At 43.1% G+C, this 18969-nt stretch overlaps 1 protein-coding gene across 1 annotated transcript in view; it reads left to right on the top strand.

Moving 5' to 3' along the window:
* Positions 1-18969, top strand: part of LOC140200566 (uncharacterized) — a 54038-nt gene that overhangs the window by 32471 nt on the left and 2598 nt on the right. Inside the window, exons 11-14 of the mRNA XM_072264079.1 lie at positions 3669-3776; positions 4091-4189; positions 6685-6762; positions 10285-10338. Of these exons, the coding sequence (XP_072120180.1) occupies positions 3669-3776; positions 4091-4189; positions 6685-6762; positions 10285-10338 (339 nt within the window). The remainder of the gene's footprint in view (positions 1-3668; positions 3777-4090; positions 4190-6684; positions 6763-10284; positions 10339-18969) is intronic.

The following is an 18969-nucleotide window of genomic DNA, read 5'->3' as shown; positions in this document are numbered from 1 at the left end:
TCAAATGACCCTACTCAACCTGGACATTCTCTCTCTCCCATTGAGCAGAAGATGTAAGTCTGAAAGCACATACCGCCAGGCTCAAGGACATCTTCTTGTTATTAGAATCAGATTCAGATTTATTATCACCGGTTTGTGTTGTGAAATGTGTTAACTTAGCAGCAGCAGTACAATGCAGTACATGATAACATAGAAAGAGAAAAAAATAAGTATATCAATTACAGTGTGTATATATGTATGTAAAATAGTGAAAAACAGAAATAATATATATGCTCTTCTACAGACTGAGTGTGTATACATGCTGAGTGTGTGCCTTCAAGCATCTGTACCTCCCTCCTGACAGTAACAAATAGAAAAGGCCATGTCCTGCATGATGGGAGTCCTTACCAACGGACGCTGCCTTTCTGAGGCACCACTCCTTGAAGATGTCCTGGATACTATGGAGGCTAGTACCCAAGACGGAGCTGACTAATCTTACAACTCTTTGTAGGTTCTTTCAGTCCTGTATAGTAGCCCCTCCCCTCTCCAACCCATACCAGACAGTGATGCAGTCTGTCAGAATGCTCTCCATGGTACTTGTATAGTAGTATTTGAATGTTTTAGGTTACGAACCAAATCTCTTCAAACTCCTAATGAAACATCACTACTGTCTTGCCTTCTTTATAGCTGCATCAATATGTTTGGACCATGTTAGATCCTCAGAGACCTTGACCCCCAGGTATTTGAAATTGCTCATTTTCTCCACTTCTGTTCCCTCTGAGGATCAGATCGTGTTCCCTCAGCTTACCCTTCCTGAAGTCCACAGTCAGCTCTTTGGTCTTAATAACATTAAGTGCTCGATTGTTGCTGCAACACCACTCAACTAGCTGGTATATCTCGCTCCTGTACGCCCTCTTGTCTCCTTCTGAGATTCTACCAACAATGGTTGTAACATCAGCAAATTTACAGATGGCGTATACCTAGCCACACAGTCATGGGTATAGAGGGAGTAGAGCAGTGGGCTAAGCACACATTCCAGAGGTGCACCAGTACTGTCAGTACGGAACAAATATTATTACCAATGCACACACATTATGGTGTTCTGGTTAGGAAGTTGAGGATCCAATTGCAGACAAGGTTCCACACGGTAGGCTTATTTAGAAAGTTAGAAGGCATGGGATCCAGGGAAGTTTGGCCAGGTGGATTCAGAATTGGCTTGCCTGCAGAAGGCAGAGGGTGGTGGTGGAGGGAGTACATTCAGAATGGTGGATTGTGACTAGTGGTGTCCCACAAGGATCGGTTCTGGGACCTCTACTTTTCGTGATTTTTATTAACACCTGGATGTGGGGGTAGAAGGGTGGGTTGGCAAGTTTGCAGATGACACAAAAGGTTGGTGGTGTTGTAGCTAGTGTAGAGGATTGTCAAAGATTGCAGAGAGACATTGATAGGATGCAGAAGTGGACTGAGAAGTGGCAGATGGAGTTCAACCCGGAGAAGTGTGAGGTGGTACACTTTGGAAGGACAAACTCCAAGGCAGAGTACAAAGTAAATGGCAGGATACTTGGTAGTGTGGAGGAGCAGAGGGATCTGGGGGTACATGTCCACAGATCCCTGAAAGTTGCCTCACAGGTGGATAGGGTAGTTAAGAAAGTTTATGGGGTGTTAGCTTTCATAACTCAAGGGATAGAGTTTAAGAGTCGTGATGTAATGATGCAGCTCTATAAGACTCTGGTTAGGCCACGCTTGGAGTATTGTGTCCAGTTCTGGTCACCTCACTGTAGGAAGGATGTGGAAGCATTGGAAAGAGTACAGACGAGATTTACCAGGATGCTGCCTGGTTTAGAAAGTATGCATTATGATCAGGGATTAAGGGAGCTAGGGCTTTACTCTTTGGAGAGAAGGAGGATGAGAGGAGACATGATAGAGGTGTACAAGATAATAAGAGGAATAGATAGAGTGGATAGCCAGCGCCTCTTCCCCAGGGCACCACTGCTCAATACAAGAGGACATGGCTTTAAGGTAAGGGGTGGGAAGTTCAAGGGGGATATTAGAGGAAGGTTTTTTACTCAGAGAGTGGTTGGTGCGTGGAATGCACTGCCTGAGTCAGTAGTGGAGGCAGATACACTAGTAAAGTTTAAGAGACTATTAGACAGGTATATGGAGGAATTTAAGGTGGGGGGTTATATGGGAGGCAGGGTTTGAGGGTTGGCACAACATTGTGGGCCAAAGGGCCTGTAATGTGCTGTACTATTCTATGTTCTATGTACAGAGGCCCAGGTTCTATAGCTTATCAATCAGGACTATGTGAATGATAGTTTTAAATGCTAAGCTATAGTCAACAACCAGCACCCTGACACAGGTGTTTGCACTGTCCGTGCGATCTAAAGCCGCGTGAAGTTGAATTGTGATTGCGTCTGCTGTAGACCTATTGTGGCGATAGGCAAACTGCAGTTGATCCATGTCCTCACTGAGGCAGGAGTTGATTCGAGTCATGACCTACCTCTCAAAGCATTTCAAAGCAGAATGTTGAATGTACCTTTTCTCTGATAAGATGTACTCCCAACTTCATTGTAAACTTGCACTTTATTGTTTACCTGCACTGCAACTTCTCGTAGCTTTTACACTTTATTCTGCATTGTTATTGTTTTACATTGTTCCACCTCAGTGCACTGTGCCATGATTTAATCTGTGTGAACTGTATGCAAGCAAGCCTTTCAGTGTACCTTGGTACGTATGACAATAACAAACCAATACCCAATACTAGATATTGAACATCAACTCCAGTAGGTCTTGAACACAAAGCTCCTCATCCTTTGGCCCAACTACAGCCTGCCTCCCTCAGGCGCTAAGGTGTCCTTTAAAAACAGGAGACGATGTCAGTCACAGTGTGAATAGATCAGTGATGGGAGTATTCTGAAAATACACAAAAACATTTTCACGAGCACTGCAATGGATTAGTGAATTTCAGCTGCACGGTTGTTGGTAGGCAGTAGTTAAATGCGCAGCAGAGTTATAGTACTTGAAAATCAGAAAGTTCTAGATGCAGGAATTCTGAAGGAAAGACCGAAATAGTGGAAACACAAAGTAGGTCTGACAGTATCTGAGGAAACAGAAAAAAGTTAACTTTTCAGGTCAAAGAAACTGTCTTGGAATTTGACAGGGTTTTTTCCAAAGACCCTTCCTTGAAATCTGATGGAATGTTTTCGACCTGAAACATTAATTCTCCCAGTTCTCTTTCCACAGAAGCAGCCTAACCTGCTGAGTGTATCTGGCATTTACAGCTCCCGTTTAGAGGGGATAGAAGCTCTGGGGCAAAAGCCACCCCACTGTGGCAATTCTTATTCCAGTAGAAACACAGACTATGATGGACATTCCCCTGTTGAACAGTGGGAGGCCTCACACATGAACTGGATCCCTATCAGCAGCATATTCCCAGACATCTCTTGCCAGAGAGAGATACCTGATTGAAATCGGGACCTCAATCCCACTGTGATTCATTTCTTGTCTCTCTTTCTGATGGTTATTGAGAACAGGTGTAGCTCTTCAACATTCAGGTTTGTTAACCTCAATCAGGAATTAAACCCAGAACCTGTGATCTAAATTAGTCAATGTTATTTCTCAGTCATTTAGACAGATTTTGAATGATGTCAGCAAAATAAATGAGAAATTTGTGCTTATTGTTTTGACAGAGGATTACAGTTTTAAACACACCACTGTTGTAATTACTGGTGGACTGGCCCTTCTCCTCATCATTATCCTGGTGATGGTGTTGTGTCTAAGAAAGTGCAAGGTTAGAGGTAAGGTACCTGAAGAAATGGGGAACATGATTCCAAAAACAAACAATGGCAATTTTATCATTTTATCTTTTTTACACAGAGGAGTAATATTAAACTGGAGTTTGGGTTGAATCTAATAACTTTTGAAATTAAGGAAATAAGTCAGATATTAATGTGTCTCCGAAACTGAATTTGATGACTGTAGAAACATAAATTACATATTGTTGCATTTTTTTAACTTGTAAAGATTTGAGCTTATGGGCAGATGAAGTGCATTTTGCTAAATGCATGAAGTTGGAGAAAAAACTTGAAAGAGCTCTCCTCTGTTTTCACAGGTTTGAGAAATCAAAGCCAGAAATCACGACAAACAGAGAGGAACACAGAAGATGATTCTAACCTTTATGCAAATCCAAATGAAATGCAGCCAATACAAGGTAACATCAAGACAGAAGCATCAAAGAAATTTTACTTTTGTGACCCATTAACTTACAGCTGTTCTGTCTTTCCTTTGTAACTTAAAAGTAATGCTCAAACACGGAAATATCATGGCATTATAAGGCCAAAAGATACAGGAGCAGATTGAGGCCATTTGGCCCATCGAGTCTGCTTGGACATTTCATCATTGCTGACCCATTTCCATCTCAGCCCCAATCTCCGTCTTCTCCCCGTAACCCTTCATACTCTGACTAATCATCAATCTATCAACTTCTGCCTTAAGAATACCCAATGACTTAGCCTCCTCATAGCCTGTAACAATGAATTCCACAGTTTCACCACTCTCTGGCTAAAGAAATTCCTCCTCACCTCCATTTTAAATGGACATCCCTCTAATCTGAGGCTGTGTCCTCTGGTCTTAGACTCACCCACCATAGGAAACATCTTCTTCAAATCTACTCTGTCGAGGCCTTTCAATATTCAATAGGTTTCAATGAGGGCCACCTTCATTCTTCTACATTCCTGTGAGTACAGGCCCACAGCCATTAAATGCCCCTCATATGATAAGCCTTTCAATCCTGTATAATTATTCTGTACGATCTCCCAGCATGACATGAACCAATGTAACCTCAGTTGTGGAGGTGCAGTACACAGATTGCTTGTGTGTGTGTGTGTGTGTGTGTGTGTGTGTGTGTGTGTGTGTGTGTGTGTGTGTGTTCCAGAATCACTACAGATTCAGTCAGTGAGGTCTCAGAAAATCACAGTATTGCAAGTGGATACACCATCATAACAGGCTATTTTTTGTTGTAACAGATTCTATTTCACAACAATTCAATGAGATGAGCAGTCTCAGTGCCCTGAGATTGTCTCATGGTCTTATATAATAAATCTTCCATGATTGAATGGCAAAGCAGACTCAATGAACCAAATGGCTTAATTTTGGTCCTCTGTCTTATGGTCTTATTTCAGACATATACAGTATTCAAAAGTAAAAGAGAACAGTCCTTATCCTGGACATTGTTAGACAAATACCCCTGCTCTACACCACCATCCTCTGACAATTACATTCACGATGAGAGCCTGGAAGTTTTGGATGATCTCACTGTCTGGATGCCTGACACTAATGTCCTGAGACACTGATATCCTGCAGATGCTGGAAATCTTTGGCATTACACACAAAGTGCTGGAGGAACTCTGTAGGTCAGGCAGCATCTATAGAAATGTGTAAGCAATCAACGTTTTGGGTGAGACCTTTCTTCAGGACTGGAGAGGAAGAGAAGTCAGAGTAAGAAGGTTGTGGGAGGGAGGTGAGGAACAAGTACAATGTGGTAGATGAAATGTGAAACTGGGAGGGGGAGGGGCTGAAGTAAAGAACTGGGAAGTTGATTGGTGACTAAGCTCAAGAGCTGGAGAAGGGGGAATTTGATTGGAGAGGACAGACAACAGTGGAAGAAAGGGAAGAGGGAGGAACACCAGAGGGAGGTGATGGGCAGGTTAGGAGAAAAGGTAAGAAAAGGAAACAGGAAGGGAGAATAGTGAAGGAGAGGGGACAATCACCAGAAGTTCAAGGAATCAATGTTCATGCCATCAGGTGTTGCTTCTCCAACCCGAACGTGGCCTCATTGTGGCAGTAGAGGAGGCTATTGACTGACATGTCAGAATGGGAATGGGCCATAGAATTGAAATGGTGGCCACCAGGAGATCCCACTTTTTATAGTGCACAGAGCGAAGATGCTCAGCAAAGCAGTCTACCAAACGCATCAGGACTCACCGATATACAGGAAGGCACACGGGAGAACTAGATACAGTAGATGATCCTGACAGACTCACAGATGAGGTGTCGCCTCACCTGGAAGGACTGTTTCAGGCCCTGAATAAAAGTGAGGGAGGATGTGTAGGGGCTGGGGTGGCACTTGTTCCACTTCCAAGGATAAGTACCAGGAAGAAGATCAGTGGGGAGGGACGAGTGGACAAGGGATTCGCATGGGGAGCGATCCCACTGGGAAGTGAGAGGGGGATGGAGAAGATGCACTTGGTGATAGGATCTCATAGGAGATTATGGAAGTTACGGAGAATTATGTGCTAGAATCGGAGGCTAGTGAGGTGGTAGGAGAGGACAAGAACTCGTCCCTTTCCATTGATAGATAAGACTCAATCTACTGCTGTTAAGATCTGTCACATTTACCCAATTAAAAAACCTGTTGAAGTTCACTCATTCTGTGTTACTGGAATTCAAAACTGGGAATTGACCTGGACCTTCCACAATGTATGTATGTGCAGTGTGGTACAACACGTTTCCATTAACTCTCTGAATCAATCCCCGTATTATCATTGTCACATTAAATGCTTCCAGCACACATCATTAATATTGTGATCATACAGTATTTTTCCTCATTCTGGTGGCTGTCATTATTAATACGGCACTTTGTTCCCAAAGATACCTGATGTTGTTTCTTGAAAATCGAGCCAAGGAAATGAAATGTTTATTTTCCAGGAACTAATGAGATGCCGGAGCCTGAGACCAGCCATATTGCTGAATATATGTCTGTGAGTAGGAAGACAATACAAAAAGGTAAATAGATCAATCTCTCAATCAATGAATTTCTCTCTTTGTACTTTTGAGAAATTACTCACTCAAGAGTTTGCAGGTTTGCAATTAAAATTTACATTTAGAGGAACTGAATCTCTAGTATGAAACTGGCTGATCAATCCAATGCCCTGTCTAGTTTTGACTACCCTTCATCCACTCCCAGTCTTCTTCATACAACACAGGGCTCTCTCTGCATTCTACCACAGTCCAATTTTCACTGGACCATTATGGTTAAGACTTAAAAATAGATAAACCACAACATAGTGTAGTGATTAGCACAGCAGTTACTGTACAGACGGTCTGGGTGCAAATTACACAATTTGCCTTTAAGGAGTTTGTGCGTTCGCCCTGTGACTGCGTGTGTTTCCTACGGGTGCTCTGGTTTACTCCCACAGTCCAAAGACATATTGGTTGGTTTGTTAACTGGTCATTGTAAATTGTCCTGTGGTTAGGCTCAGATTAATTGGTCATTGAAAATTGTCCCGTGATTAGGCTCAGATTAACTGGTCATTGTAAATTGTCCCGTAGTTAGGCTCAGATTAACTGGTCATTGTAAATTGCCCCGTGGTTAGGCTCAGATTAACCGGTCATTGTAAATTGTCCCATGGTTAGGCTCAGATTAAATCAGGAGGCTGCTGGGCAGTGTGGCTCGAAGGGCCAGAAGGGCCAATTCCACACTGTATCTCAGTCAATCAATAAATAAACACACACAATGTGATCCCACTTCTGGCAAATTGGTTGGTGGCCGCAGAATGAGTCCACAATGCTTGCCCTCTGAAAGTGACCAACCATTTCATGAGATCTCATCCGCCATTGAATACCTCCACTACACTTCAGCAGTACTTCAGTGCGTCTGGAATCACTGAATATGATCAGTCAAAGTGTCAGTGTAGTGTGAGATTGCCATATTAGACAATATTGCTTTCTCCAGAAATTAGGTGCTATTTCTGAATATACAACAACAATAGAACAGTCTGTCTTGAAAAATCTGAAGTAGTTTGTAATAAATCAGACCACACTGATTTTCTTCATGTGAAAAATCTTTTTCCAAATTCCAGCCTTCTCCTCAAATTATTTAATCCATGTATTCCAAGTCTTACTCCATGATTATATTTAATGATTTGGCATCAACCAGTGGAGAATTCACCTGGATCATTGTTGTCTGGGAATTCCCTATTTCAGTCCAGAATGACTCCTGTCTTGGACTCTCCACTGCAGGAAACATCCTTTCTGCATCCACTTTATTGAAATTCTGTTGGTTTCCATCTGAACTCCTCTAATTCTTCTAAATTCCAGAGAATACAATTTGAATTAACCCAAATGCTTCATGAGACCATGTGACCATACAGATTCACAACAACTAATACCCAGGGTCACCCAGGCAGTGTTTATATACCGCAGAACTAATTATTCTGTGGAAATAAAATCTAGTCAGAGGTGAGAGAGGTGGCTGAATGAAACTGGAGAAAATAAGAGTTGAGTTAGCCATGTTCTAAGAAATATGGAGCAAAACAGTCTGTGTTGGACCATAAGACCACAAGATATAGGAGCAGAACTAGACCATCTGGGTCATTGAGTATGATCTGCCTTTTCAACATAGCTGATCAATTTCTGTCTCAGCCCCAATCTCCTGCCTTCTCCTGGTAACCCTTTATGCCCTGACTAATCAAGAATCTCTCAATCTCTGCCTTAAATAATCTAAAAAAAAATATACCCAATGGCTTGACCTCCACAGCTGCCTGTGGTAAAGAATATCTCAGATTCACCACTCGCTGGCTGAAGAAATTCTTCCTCATCTCTGTTCTAAATGGATGTCCCTTTATTCTGAGGCTGTGCCCTCTAGGTTGCTATGTTGCAGTGTCAATGTAACACCACAGTAGTGTACTGATTAACACAGTGCTTTATAGTACGAGCAGTAAGATTAGGGTTCAAATTCCACCACTGACTTTCGGGAGTTTGTACGTTCTCTCTGTGAACACGTGGGTTTCCTCATGTGCTCCGATTTCCTCCCACATTCTTTTCAATATTTTTATTAGTTTCTACATAGAAGAATACAGAGTACAAGAAAGTGTATATAAAAGGTCAAAAAAAGATTTTAAAAAACTACCAATTACTTTATATCTATTCATAATAACAATCTCATTAACCCATATTCATTTAAGTTAGTCAATAGTTATATTGAAATATACTAATTTATTACAAAAAAAAAGTCCAACCCCTACCAAGACCGAAGCTGTTTATTGAGGAGAAAAATGGTAAAGTACCTTCTCGTATAACAAAAAATTAATAATAGCTAACATCTGAATTTAAACAACGAATTGAGGGTTTGGAAAGTTTTGAAAATAATTCAGAAAGGGTCCCCACAATGTTTGAAAGTCTTGACGAGATTCAGAAATTGAACAACGAATCTTCTCTAAATCTAAGCATGATATAACGTTGCATAACCATTGAGCATGAGCAGGAGGAAAAACATCTTTCCATTTAAACAAAAGTGCCCTCCTAGCTATAAGAGAGCTAGAGGCCAAGATACGTAAATCAGATGTCTTCAGCTTGATATCTTGTCCTGCAACCTCCTGCATTCTAAAGATGTAGAGTTTAGGGTTAGTAAGTTGCGGGAATGCTATGTTGGCACCGGAAGCCTGACAACACTTGTACTCTGCTCAGCACAATCCTCACTGACTGGATTTGAAACATATGACGCATATCATTTTGGTTTTTTTTGTACAAGTGACAAATAAAGCTAACTTTTACCTTTGTTTGATAAACTAATTTTCTCAGAAATAGAAAGTTCTGGGTTCAAGCCCCTGTTGAATGTGTAACCAGATGCACGTCACTGACAAAAGAGCTGACATATGGCTGAAACAACTTCTGTTTGGAAGGGGAAGATAACTTGAGGAAGAGCAGAAGTGAGACTAATGAAAATCGTTACCAAAACTGTTAACAACAAAAATGATTTGATACATTTGATGCATTAAATATTTTTATCTTACTGAATAGTGACGTTTCCAGTTTGGAATTAATCCATTATTTGATTTTTATGTTAATGCCTCCTGATACATATGCAAATTCCTTGTAGACACAAGATGTAAAAGTATGGAACAGTAAAACAAACTGCAGGAGGAACTCAGCAGGTCGAACAACCTCAAATCAATGGGAACAGCATGGTAGTGTAGTGATTAGCGTAACGCTTTACAGCGTCAGCAATTGGGCTCAATTCTGATGCTGTCTGTAAGGAGTTTGTACATTCTTCCCATGACTGTGTAGGTTTCCTCTGGGTGCTCCAGTTTCCTCCCACATTCCAAAGACTATGGTCAGGGTTGGGAAGTTGTGGGCATGCTATGTGGTGCGGAAAGCACGGCAGCACTTGTAGGCTTCCACCAGCACAAGCTCGGACTGTGTTGGTTGTTGACACAAACAGTACATTTCACTGTATGTTTCAATGTTCATGAACAAATAAAGCTAATTTTTATCTTTATTATCTTTGTTTCTATTTTGTCCCTGCAGACACAACAGAAAATATTCATTATGGATCCATCTGCTTCAAGGAAAATGCGCCAGGTGATAAAATTGTTTGAATTTTTAAACACTTTTTGTATCAGAATGATGATTGTTGGTGATGAGTCTGAAACCCTTTGGGCCTCTGATATGGCCGTCCTGGGGTAAAGCTCCTCACTTACCCCTTAACACACTGTGGGACAGTCAGCTGAGGCTCAGTCCATAACCCAGCCTTCTGTGTGCAGGTCTGGTCTCCCCCCCCGCCCCCAAGATACAAGCACAAACATCCGGGCTGATATCGCAACACAATGGTGCAGTGTTGTTGCTGGTCAGGTGCCAACTCAAGGCACATTTGTGCCCTCAGAGGACACAGAAAGTCAGTCAGCACAATTCTGAATTTGTAAAATGACTTGTGTAATGTATGAATCTTTGTCCTTTAGAGCTATGACCTCCCCCCCATCTTAGCACTACGTATTGATCTGTTGCCTGCGCATGTGCTATTGCCTACACATACGCATTGTTCTATCTCTCTCTCTCTCTCTCTCTCTCTCTCTCTCACACTGCAATATGAATACACCAGTTAAAGTCACCTCCCACCTCCCAATTAGTTAGGTGCCGCCTGGCACGTAATTTCATCGCCTCTGATCTGGACCAACATTTATGTGCTGGGCGGCACCTATTTAATTAGCTTGTTTATTTCGGCTTTTTCTTAAAGATGTGCTGGGTGCGTTCTGGGTACCACTACACCCCTGCATGCTTTGCGGCCCGGTATCGGTCCACGGCCCGGAGACAGTCTTACGCAACCTAATAGCCCCTGAAAAGCCAGCAAGCAAGACATTTGGTGAAATTGTTACAATTTTACAAAATCACTTGAGCCCTAAACCATTGGTAGTAGCTGAGAGATTTAGATTTTACAAAAGGAACCAGTCAAAAGATGAAAGCCTTTCTGAATACTTTGCAGAACTGTGCAAACTGTGACTTCAGAGATGGGTTTTCTGATACGTTAAAGAATAGGCTTGTATGTGGCATGTATAGTCAAAGCATTCAAATGAGGCTACTGGCGGAAAGAGACCTAACCTTAGGACGGGCACTGACCAATCCACTATTGTTAAAGACTGCAACAAAGGATGTAGCAGAACCACAGAAAAGGAGGTTAGAATGTGAAATGCACAAAATATCCCTGAATGGTGCAAAAAGCCTAAGATGTTATCAATGTGGCAAATCTTCCCATGATGCAAATGACTGTTAGTTCAAAGAAAAAGTCTGCAGAAAGTGTCACAGACAAGATCACATAGACAGAGTGTGCAAAGCAGAAAAAAAGCACAATCGAGTGAAAAGTCTTAAACACAAAACTAAGCAAATGCATAAAGTTATCGAATGTAAAACAGAATCAGACAACATAGAGTTTGACAAAGGTGAACTATAATGCCAAGAACTGCATTGTATAACTTAAGCAAAACACACAATCATCTGGATCATAATAGATGTGCGTGGTGTAGAACTGAAAATGGCAGTGGATACAGGGTCAGATTTGTCTATAATTCCAGAGGCTGACTACATCACACTGTTTTCTAAGATACCATTAGAGAAGACCTCAGTGATACTAGAGACCTATACAGGCAAAGAAATGTCCCGCAAAGGCAAACTGAAAGTGAAGGTGACGTACAGAGGCCAAATACTGCAGTTAAATCTCTGTGTTGAAAAGTGGAGGGCCAGCACTTCTCAGACGTGAATGGTTGAGAAAAATCCAATGAGACTGGCACTCAATCAAAGTGTGACATCAACAGGCAAAATGCTGGCATCAGCCAAAGACTGGCACAGCTGCTTAGTGCTAATGAGAATGTGTTTGAGATGGGGATTGGTAAACTCAACGAATTGAACTGGATAAAACAGAAACACAAACATTCCATAAAGTGTGTCTAGAGCCTTATGCACAATGTTCTCAAGTGGATGCTGAACTTCAGAGCTTGGAGGCATCTGGCATTCTCTCCAAGGTTGAGTGGAGCATTTGGGCCACACCTATTGTCCCGGTGATAAAGAAAGGGAAGGTCAGAGCAGTGCCCATATGTTGGAACTTCAAAGTGAGCATCAACCCTGTGCTGCGTACTGTGCAGTATTGCCTGCCACAGGTAGAAGACATATTTGCATCTTTGGCAGGTGGTTAGAGGTTTTCAAAGATTGACTTGTCACAAATCTATCTGCAAATGAAGAATTAGGAGTCAAGCAGGAAGTTCCTCACAATCAACACTCACAAGGGACTGTTCCAGTATAATTGTCTCGTCTTTGGCATTGCATCAACTCCAGCAATTTGGCAAGGAACAATGGACCAAGTGCTCCAAGATATCCCAGCAACACAATATTACCTTGATGACATCATTGTGACTGGCAAGAATGATGAAGAGCATCTCCAGAGCTTGGTAAAGTGCTTACCAGGCTGAGTGAGTATGGTCTGTGTATAAAGGGAGAGAAATGTGAGTTTTTCAAGAATGAAATCTCTTATCGTGGACATGTCATTGACAAGCATGGCATACGTAAATCACAAGAGAAGACTGAAGTAGTGCAACAGGCACCCAAACTGGAAAATATGTCACACCTCAGATTATACTTGGGCCTTGTAAATTACTACCACCAGTTTCTCGCAAACATTGCTACAGTGCTGCATCCATTGAATGCACTGTTGCAGACAGGACCAAAGTCGGAATGGTCAGAAAGATGTGAAAAAGCATTCAAGGAAACAAAGAGACTAATAACATATAATGAACTGCTCACCAATTATAACCTACCCCTAACTATCAGACTGGGGTGCGTTGCATGCCCTTCTGGTATTGTAGCCATTTTATCACACATTATATAAGATGGATCTAATGCTCAAATGCGTTTGCTTCAAGATCACTGACGAGTGCAGAACACATCTACAAACACATCAACCAAGAGGCCATTAGTCTATTATGGGAAATAAAGAAATTCCACCACTACCACTACAGACAAAAAAATTATGTTAGTAATAGATCACCAGCCTCTTGTTTCCATTTTCAAACCCAGGATAGGAATTCCAGTGATGTCCACTACCCGGTTACAACGTTGGGAACTATTCCTAGGAGCCCACTCTTAGGACATAGAGATCATGGGTACCAAACAACACAGCAATGCCGTTGGCATGGCACAACTTCCACTATTGGCAACTGTAGAAGAAAAGTCTTCATACTGTGACCCAGTAGAAGTGTTCCACACCGCACTGGTGGACCAATTGCTGGTAACAAATGTGAAAATACAAAGGGAAATAAGGAATGACCCAAAATTGTCAAAAGTCTATGAAATCATCATACAAGGATGGCCACCTGATGGTAACCCTATGGTTCCAGAGTTCTCAGTGAGACAATACCAATTGTCAGTATGCCAAAGAACACTTGGACGTTTATCTTGCGTTGTGGTTCCCTCCAAACTGCATACCAGAATGTTAGAAAATCTGCATGAAGGACACATGGGTATAGACAAGATGAAGAGTCTTGCCTGGAGCTATGTGTGGTAGCCAGGAATAGATAAACAGATTGAAAACTTAGCCAAGAGCTGTTCAGGATGCCAAAAGGTTCAAAATGCACCCCCACAGGCACCATTACACCCATGGGAATGGCCATCGTCACCATGGCAAAGAGTACATATTGATTTTAATGGACCATTCATGGACTCCATGTTTCAGATTGCTGTGGATACTCATTCGAAGTGTCCAGAATTGCTGTGGGGTGGGAATCAAACTGAAGAGGCAGAGGAAGGGGTGGTTGGCTTACAAATAGAGAAAGCTTGTAGGCAGAGTGACAGGGAGGATAGGCAGGTGATAGAGAAGGGATATGCTCAGACTGATGGTTTCAGACTGATGTCTATTTTAATGCAAGGAGTATCATGAACAAAGCAGATGAGCTTAGAGTGTGGATCAGTACTTGGAGCTATGACGTCAGAAGCTTTTTCCCAGGGCTGAAATGGCTAACACAAGAGGGCACAGTTTTAAGGTGCTTGGAGCAAGGTACAGTGGAGATGTCAGGAGTAAGTTTCTTACACAGAGAGTGGTGAGTGCATGGAATGGGCTGCCGGTGACGGTGGTGGAGGTGAATACAAAAGGGTCTTTTAAGAGACTCTTGGATAGGTACATGGAGCTCAGAAAAATAGAGGGCAATGGGTAACCCTAGGTAATTTCTAAAATAAGTACATGTTTGGCACAGCATTGTGGGCCGAAGGGCCTGTATTGTGCTGTAGGCTTTCCATGTTTCTATGTTTCTATGTTATACCAATGAAGTCAACCACCTCTGCAAAGACCGCTCTGTGGACTAACTTCACCAGAAATGTCTTGCCAGAACAAATTGTGAGTGACGATGGACCACAACACACATCAGAGAAGTTCCAACTAACCATGAAGCAAAATGGCATCAGACATTTCAACTCAGCTCCTAACCACCCATCATAAATGGATTAGCTGAAAGGTTTATCCAAACCTTCAAGAAGTCCATTAAAGCAATGGAAAAGGAAGACATTTCTCTACAGCACAAGGTAGACAACTCCCTTTTTATATATCAGAATTCTGTTCATGTGATGACAAATCAAAGACTTGCAATGCTGTTCATGAACAGGAATCTGAGGTCTTGCATAGACCTCCTGAAACCAGATCTATGGAAGGAAGTACAGAATAAACAGTTCAATTAGTTGCTAAGTGAGGCAGCAAAGAGCTTTGAGATTGGACAGGAATTCCTAGTGTGTGATTACCGAGAGTATAAATGGACACCCAGTAGGATAACTATAAGAACTGGACCACTGATGTACACAGTGGATGTTGGAGATCAGACATGGAGACATTGTGAGGACTAAATACTGGATGCTCAACTGAAGAACACACCTGAGTCAAATGCATTCAATGAGACAGACAATCACCAGACTTACCTCACAGTGATGATGTGACTGACAACAACATGACACCAGAAACTGAGAACGTTGTCTTTGACAATTCACCTTCCAAACCTGATACCATTCCATAGGTCCAGAGGCATGAGGAGATCATTATCATTGACAAGACACCTACCAAACCTGATGCCAATCCACAGGTCTGGAGGCACTATCCTTTAAGAAACACTGTCCCCCAACAGACTGAACACTTAGAACTGTGAGCAACACACATTAAAGTTGCTGGTGAACGCAGCAGGCCAGGCAGCACCTCTAGGAAGAGGTGCAGTCGACGTTTCAGGCCGAGACCCTTCATCAGGACTAACTGAAGGAAGAGTGAGTAAGAGATTTGAAGGTTGGAGGGGGAGGGGGAGATCCAAAATGATAGGAGAAGACAGGAGGGGGAGGGATGGAGCCAAGAGCTGGACAGGTGATTGGCAAAGGGGATACGAGAGGATCATGGGACAGGAGGTCCGGGAAGAAAGACGGGGTGGGGGGAGGGAAATCCAGAGGATGGGCAAGGGGTATATTCAGAGGGACAGAGGAAGAAAAAGGAGAGTGAGAGAAAGAATGTGTGTATAAAAATAAGTAACAGATGGGGTACCTCTAAGGGGATCCCACCACTAAGCACATCTTTCCCTCCCCCCCCCTGCATTCCGCAGGGATCGCTCCCTACGCAACTCCCTTGTCCATTCGTCCCCCCCCATCCCTCCCCACTGATCTCCCTCCTGGCACTTATCCGTGTAAGCAGAACAAGTGCTACACATGCCCTTACACTTCCTCCCTTACCACCATTCAGGGCCCCAAACAGTCCTTCCAGGTGAGGCAACACTTCACCTGTGAGTCGGCTGGGGTGATATACTGCGTCCGGTGCTCCCGATGTGGCCTTTTATATATGGGCGAGACCCGACGCAGACTGGGAGACCGCTTTGCTGAACATCTACGTTCTGTCCGCCAGAGAAAGCAGGATCTCCCAGTGGCCACACATTTTAATTCCAGGTCCCATTCCCATTCTGACATGTCTATCCACGGCCTCCTCTACTGTAAAGATGAAGCCACACTCAGGTTGGAGGAACAACACCTTATATTCAGTCTGGGCAGCCTCCAACCTGATGGCATGAACATCGACTTCTCTAACTTCCGCTAATGCCCCACCTCCCTCTCGTACCCCATCTGTTACTTATTTTTATACACACATTCTTTCTCTCACTCTCCTTTTTCTCCCTCTGTCCCTCTGAATATACCCCTTGCCCATCCTCTGGGTTCCCCCCCCCTGTCTTTCTTCCCAGACCTCCTGTCCCATGATCCTCTCGTATCCCCTTTTGCCAATCACCTGTCCAGCTCTTGGCTCCATCGCTCCCCCTCTTGTCTTCTCCTATCATTTTGGATCTCCCCCTCCCTCTCCAACTTTCAAATCCCTTACTCACTCTTCCTTCAGTTAGTCCTGACGAAGGGTCTCGGCCTGAAACGTCGACTGCACCTCTTCCTACAGATGCTGCCTGGCCTGCTGCGTTCACCAGCAACTTTTATGTGTATCGCAAGAAATAGTCTGTAACTTCCCTTTGGACTTGGAGGTATTCAGACATCCCACTCTGCAAAAACTCATTTCAGGGAGGTAGCACCATCAATTTGCGGGAGACTTCCGGGAGAGGTGGGATGTCTGCAATCGAGTAGCTCCTTAGCAGCTAGCCAGCTAGTTTAAATAATGTTAGCTATGCTAATGAACGAATGACACCTGTTAAACTCACCTCAACATGTCTTTTACAGTCTTAACCCACCATGGGCAATAGAAAAGTCACTGTTGCAAACAGTGCAGCGAGCAACACTGTCATTATTTTGACCCCTATTAGGCAGGGGTACACTTTAGTGTAGTCTGGGGTGCCATACGTTTTATATATTTTTTGGAAGACTCTGCCATTGCGTGCTCTCACTTGTGCTCTCTCTCTCTCTCGTGGTCGCTCGCGCTCTCGCTTGCTTTCTCTCTCGCTCGCTCTCTCTCTCGTGGTCGCTCGCGCGCTCTCACTTGCTTTCCTTCTCTCTCACTCTCTTTCTCGTGGTTGCTCGTGCTCTCAAGCGCACTCGCTTGCTTTCTCTCTCACTCGCTTGCTTGCTCTAGCTCTCTCTCACATGCGCTCTCTCTCGTGGCAACTCTCGCGCTCTCTCTTGTTTTCTCTCGCTCGCTCTCAAAAAAATTGATTTCCATGATATTGTATATAATTTGCGGACATCAGGGAGCCACTATTAATATGCGGGAGACTCCTGGAACTTCCGGGAGAGGTGGGATGTCTGGATATTTCGATGTCGCAGAACCGAGGCCACGGGAAGTGGTGGACCGGTCGCAGAGAGCATGGAAGACCATAAAGTATCGGGCACAGGCTGAAAAAAAGCCACAGGGTCCAGGCACTGGATGCGACCGAGCAGGATCTGGAGACAGATTCACAGGCCGAATTGACGCAACAAAGTCCAATGTATCCAAGCAGCAGAACCTGTTGTTCAGACAGAGATTTAAGCACCAGGCCGGATTGAAAAGAGCAGGGTGTCAGAAAGGTCAGGGTATCGGAGCCCGAGGTGAGGTACAGACTGATTAAGATCAAAGTTCCACAACGATTATTCGGCTCTGCACTGAACTGTGGGACTTCTTTGTGGACTTCATTCAGAAACACTGTTTGTTTGTGGTTACTGTTTGTATAATGTGTTTCTTTCATTGCACATTGGATGTTCGATGGTCTTTTTCATGGGTTAATTTACTCTTTTATTTTCTTATGGACATGATGTGGATTTTTATTCTTTGAACATTAGGTATTGTCTTTTTCCATATAGATGGGGTTTGTTTGGGGTTTCGTTGTTTCATGGCTGCCTGTTCTGAGATGAATCTCAAGGTTGTATAATGTATAGATACTTGGTTAATAAAATGTACTTTGAACTTTGAACCCAATGATTTGGCCACCGCAGTCCACAGTGGCAACAAATTCCACAGATTCACAACCCTCTGGCTCAAGAAATTCGTCCTCATCTCACCTACTAATGGAAATACCTCCCCATAACCAATCTTGGCCAGGCCTATTGGCATCGGATTGGTTTCAATTACATCTCTCCTCATTCTACTGAACTCCACTGACTTCAATGGAAATAAAATGGGAGATAGATTTTTGCTTCCCACTTCCTTATTTCTCAGTAGGTTTATCTGAAAAACACTCACATTCACAACTCGTCATGACCTGGTGAAGAAAAAGTTCAGCTAATTTACAACCATCTCAATAGCTCCCTGTGGTTCGTGTATATTTTACCTGTATGGATGGAAGCAAGTTTTCTGCAAATTCAAAATTCAAAGTTCAAAGTACACTTAGTATCAAAGTACGTATACTATATACAACCTTGAGATTCACCTCCTTACAGGCAGCCACAAAACAAAAAAAACAAAAGAACCTATTAAAAAAAAGACTGTCAACATCCAAGGTGTAGAAAAAAAACCTAATCAGACAAACAATAAAAGTAAGCAAATAACTTTCAGAACTGAAGTTCACAAATGTGAGTCCACAGCCAGGAAGCCAGTCATCACTGCAGCAGATTCAGGAGACCATTATTTGCAAATTACAGCCTCAGTTCAATGCAGAGACGAGTAAACTTCATGCAGCACCAGCTGAACTGGCCTGTCCCTTGCCTTTGGCCCAGCACACTAACCATTTCAATCTGGCCCGGCGCTCAAACCATCCACACATCAGGTCAATCCTCGTTCTCAGACCCAGGCCCTGCCGCTTTGATATGTTC

Source organism: Mobula birostris, chromosome 7 (genome assembly GCF_030028105.1).
Source record: "Mobula birostris isolate sMobBir1 chromosome 7, sMobBir1.hap1, whole genome shotgun sequence".
NCBI classification, from domain to species: Eukaryota; Metazoa; Chordata; class Chondrichthyes; order Myliobatiformes; family Myliobatidae; genus Mobula; species Mobula birostris.
This window is presented reverse-complemented; position numbering and strand designations above follow the sequence as displayed.